At 42.0% G+C, this 3,934-nt stretch overlaps 1 protein-coding gene across 4 annotated transcripts in view; it reads left to right on the forward strand.

Annotated features, from left to right (window-relative positions):
* Positions 1 to 2,386, forward strand: part of PDE7A (phosphodiesterase 7A) — a 74,817-nt gene extending 72,431 nt beyond the window's left edge. For all 4 annotated transcript variants that reach the window (XM_063393212.1, XM_063393225.1, XM_063393220.1 and 1 more), the window contains one exon: positions 245 to 2,386. In XM_063393212.1, coding sequence (XP_063249282.1) covers positions 245 to 456 — 212 coding nt within the window. In that variant the 3' untranslated portion in view covers positions 457 to 2,386. The remainder of the gene's footprint in view (positions 1 to 244) is intronic.
* The last annotated feature ends 1,548 nt before the right edge of the window (positions 2,387 to 3,934 follow it).

Here is a 3,934-nt window from a genome sequence, read left to right on the forward strand (position 1 = left end):
AAGGTTAGTTTCTAATGCAGTGTATTGCTGTTCTTCTGGCTGAGTAGTAAAATCTTTTACATCTTGAGAGCTTTTTTTTTGTAAAGATGCCTGAAATATCTAAATGAATATTTAAATGCACATTGGAGAACCGTAATTTGACACGTTTATTATTTGTTACTAAATGCTATTTAAAATATTTGGTTTGAGTATTTTAGTTTTTCTCTGTATCGTTTATTTCATCTGCCTCTGCTTGTTTTTGAAGGTTTCATGACTTACTTGGTGGAACCACTGTTTGGGGAATGGGCCCGGTTTTCCAACACGAGGCTGTCACAGACCATGCTTGGCCACCTGGGACTGAACAAGGCGAGCTGGAAGGGAGTGCAGAGGGAACAGCTGGGCAGCGGCGACGATGTTGACCCCGCTTTTGAGGAGATGGACTCAGACATTTTACCTCAGGAACCTCGATTGTCCTGACCTCAATCTCCATGACAAAACTGCCTCTTCCTCGGTATCTGCACGGTTGGATTAAAGGAGACACATGCCAGCCCAAGGTTTTGGTAACACGGTAAAATGATGCCAGCATTATTTATTTCCAAGTTTTCCTTTGACACAGACCATTTGACCCAGAATTTTTTAAGCCGCCAGATCTGAACACAGAGCAATATGCACCCGCCTCAGTTGGTTGTCGTTCAGAACCTCGAATATGCAAAGCACAGCAGTGACCGAGCCTGGGAGCAACGGGACGAGAGCTTCGTTGTGCCCCGTGGCTTGGGTTTTCTCATGATATTTGGAATACGGTCTTCAAATCTGAGACTTGACATGGATTGTTCCACTCCCTTGGAATTGAGCAAGACTTGCGTAAACGTGTTTAAAGCATACCTTCCACTCAGTCCCTGTTTTAATACGGAAATGTGAAGTGCCCATCCTCTGCTGCCTCTGGCAAGACTTGATGTTTACAAATGTACTCCGAAACTGTCGGTTCTAGACTTAACCTTTGCGCATGGCTGTGAAGGAACCACTAACTTGGGTTTTTTGCTTTTTTTAAAGAAAAAGATCAAATCTGAGACTGCAGCTCTTGTTTCTTTGGATGCCAGAAAAGCCTCCCATTTGCCATAATTTTGTTTGTGCACTGGGAACTGAGCATTCATCATAGAGCACAGCCAAGCTTTACTCCAGTGCTATATGGGAATGCAATTTTTTAACGGCGAAAAAACACTTCTGAATCTGGGAAGGGCAGGGGTGGGGGGAAGCGTCCGAACTGCATTGCGATTCTGCAGTGGGAACATCGCATGTTGTTCTCACTATTGTACACTTGAACTGCACATGCAAGAAAAAGGTGGAATGTCTAAACACCATAATCAGCTCAGGGTATTTGCCAATCTGAAATAAAGTGGGATGGGAAGCGTGTCCTTCAGAACAAGGGTACAAATGCCCCTTTCGCTGCAGCGTGTGTGTATGTGTGGGTGTGTGAGTACGTTTGGGACGGGGGAGGGTGGGAGGGCTCGGGGAAGGGTTTGAACGGCAACATTTTTTCTTTTTGTTGGTTTCTTTTGTTTGTTTTGGTTTGTTTTTTTTTTTAATTTATTCTTTTAGAATGTGACAATTTCATGAACAGCCACACTGGGGAGGAAACTGTAACAAATTGCTACAGATGCCTTAAACTATGCACAAAGCTAAGTGACCAAATTTGTTTTTGATTTGAAAAAAAAAAAAAAAAAAGTGCATTGTTTACGTATTCCTCCCTCTACTGAAACATTACCCACTGATGGGTTTTTGATGGGAAAAGGAGAAAATGTTTTTTAGGACAAAATTAAAGGACTAATTTTAAACTTACAACATTCCATTTTTGTAATTTGTTTTACATTGTTTTACGTACAGTAAGCACAACTGTAATCTAGTTTGAGAAACTGGTGCTTTCTTTTAGTTCATTTGTATTTCCCTGTTATTATTGTAAAAGACTGTTTATTAATTCTGTTTACAGTTTGTTGCAACAGCCATTTTTGGAAGAGAGCTTCAGCGTAAAGCCATTTGTAAAGGCTTTGCCGTATTCATTTTAATATGTGCCTGTTGCTGTTAACTTTTAATTAATAAAACAAAATCTTTTCACATTATGCTCCTGTACATTTAAGTTATGACTGAGTCCAGCGTTGTGGAAAGGTAGCTAAGGTTGCAGTCAGCTTCCACTGTAAAACTAAGCCAACTTTTGGATTTGAAAATTCTAGTCCTCGTATGCCAAAATTTATTGCCTCTTGGAGCTTGGCCTTCTACTGTTTGAAAAGCAAATCCTGACTTACCTGATTGTTTCCCTTCTAAACCTGTTTATTATTCTTTCATGTTCCCTGAAGTAGTATCATTAATCTCAAAGTGGCCATGTTTAAAGAAATAAATTTCTACTGAAACCATTCTTTTGAGCCTGTGTGAACTTCCTTCCTTTGCTGTCAGTTCTTAATGTTGGCTCCAACACAGAAGGATCAGATGGGACAATGAGCTCTGGTTGTAATTTTCAGGAGAGAAGAGCCATTTTTAGCAGGTTGCCTTTAAAAGGGTATTTAAAGCTGGGAGAACAGAGGTATCAACTGTGTGTAACTTACTACAGAGCAACACTTAACTGGATTCAGTGGGGAAAAGTACTGATTCCTCCTGGACCTGTTTGAATGAAACATATGCCAAACATGCACTATTTTCAAAAAGACCACTGAAATCAGTATCTGATGATGCCTTCTGAGACACATTTGTTAAAAATGAACTTGGTTTAAAGAGCATCAACTGCATTTTAAGTCTTGCTGCTTGTTACGGGCATATGTTAATAAGTAATTTTAATGAAAATTCAGATTAATAACTTTACAAATGGGGATATGGAATATTTCAATATAGTGTTTATAAAGAGCCTGTGATTTTTAACATTGTGCAAACTTGCTGTTTTTTGCTGTGCCTGGATCCAGAAGAGTTTGTCAAAGTGTAAAATAGGAGTAATTTGTTCTAAGGCAGCTTTCCTGGAAAGGGGTCTCATCTCTGGATTTAGAAAGATTGGTTCGAACCCCACCTCCTCATGCATGTGGAAATGTCTGTCATTGGACTTGAATTAAAAAAAGGAAAAATGCCTTTTCCATGCTGCCTGGAAGTGCCTTCTACAAACCTACACCCAACTTTTAGCATTCCTGCAGCTTCAGCATTTCACGGGAGAGCCGAGAGCCCACACGTGCTGGGCACAGGACCTGGAGCCCCACGGCCACCACCAGCCCCTGCTGGGGAAGGGGCCAGGCCCGGCTGTTCCAGGTCACAGATCCGTTCTGTACACACAGACACAAACAGAACTCAGGTGCTGGCCAAGGGCCCTGCCCAGCCACCAGGGGTGGCCGCAGTTTGAGCACTTGAGGTGTTTTACTGTGGGCAGTGGCACTGTGTGCAATTTCAGCTAAAAAGATACGAATATATTTGATGGCAACTTTGTGATTTCATTTTCTTGCACAGATGGCATTTCTTTTGCAGTAACTTTACATCGCTGCTAAAGCTCACCTCATTTCTGGTGCTGGTTACCCCAGTTCAGATGGGAAGTGTCTGGTGTGAGTGATTCTCATGCTTTAGCCTGGTTTAATAGGTCAAGTGACATCCTGAATTTTACAAGTTATTGACTTAACTGGGCTGCCAGAGGAACTGAGAGTACCAGGGCACGGAGAGGCTGCTGAACAAGTCCCTTCCTGCTATCCTTGTGGTGAGGCATGAACTCCTCACTGGTTCCTGAGAACCCTTTTGTTGTTTGTTTAACCAGTGTGCACCTGAATTAACAGCCAGCCCTCCTGTTACTGCTGCTGCACAGCACAGACAGCAAACCTGCCCTGGAGGAGCTGCAAGGAGGGGTCACTGCACTGATTTATAGTCACTGTAACGGAACGGAAACTGACATTGTTGTGGCTGCTATCATTTGTAGAGTACCACAAATCAAATATCCATG

The sequence above is a fragment of the Prinia subflava genome, chromosome 1, assembly GCF_021018805.1.
Source record: "Prinia subflava isolate CZ2003 ecotype Zambia chromosome 1, Cam_Psub_1.2, whole genome shotgun sequence".
Classification (NCBI taxonomy): Eukaryota; Metazoa; Chordata; class Aves; order Passeriformes; family Cisticolidae; genus Prinia; species Prinia subflava.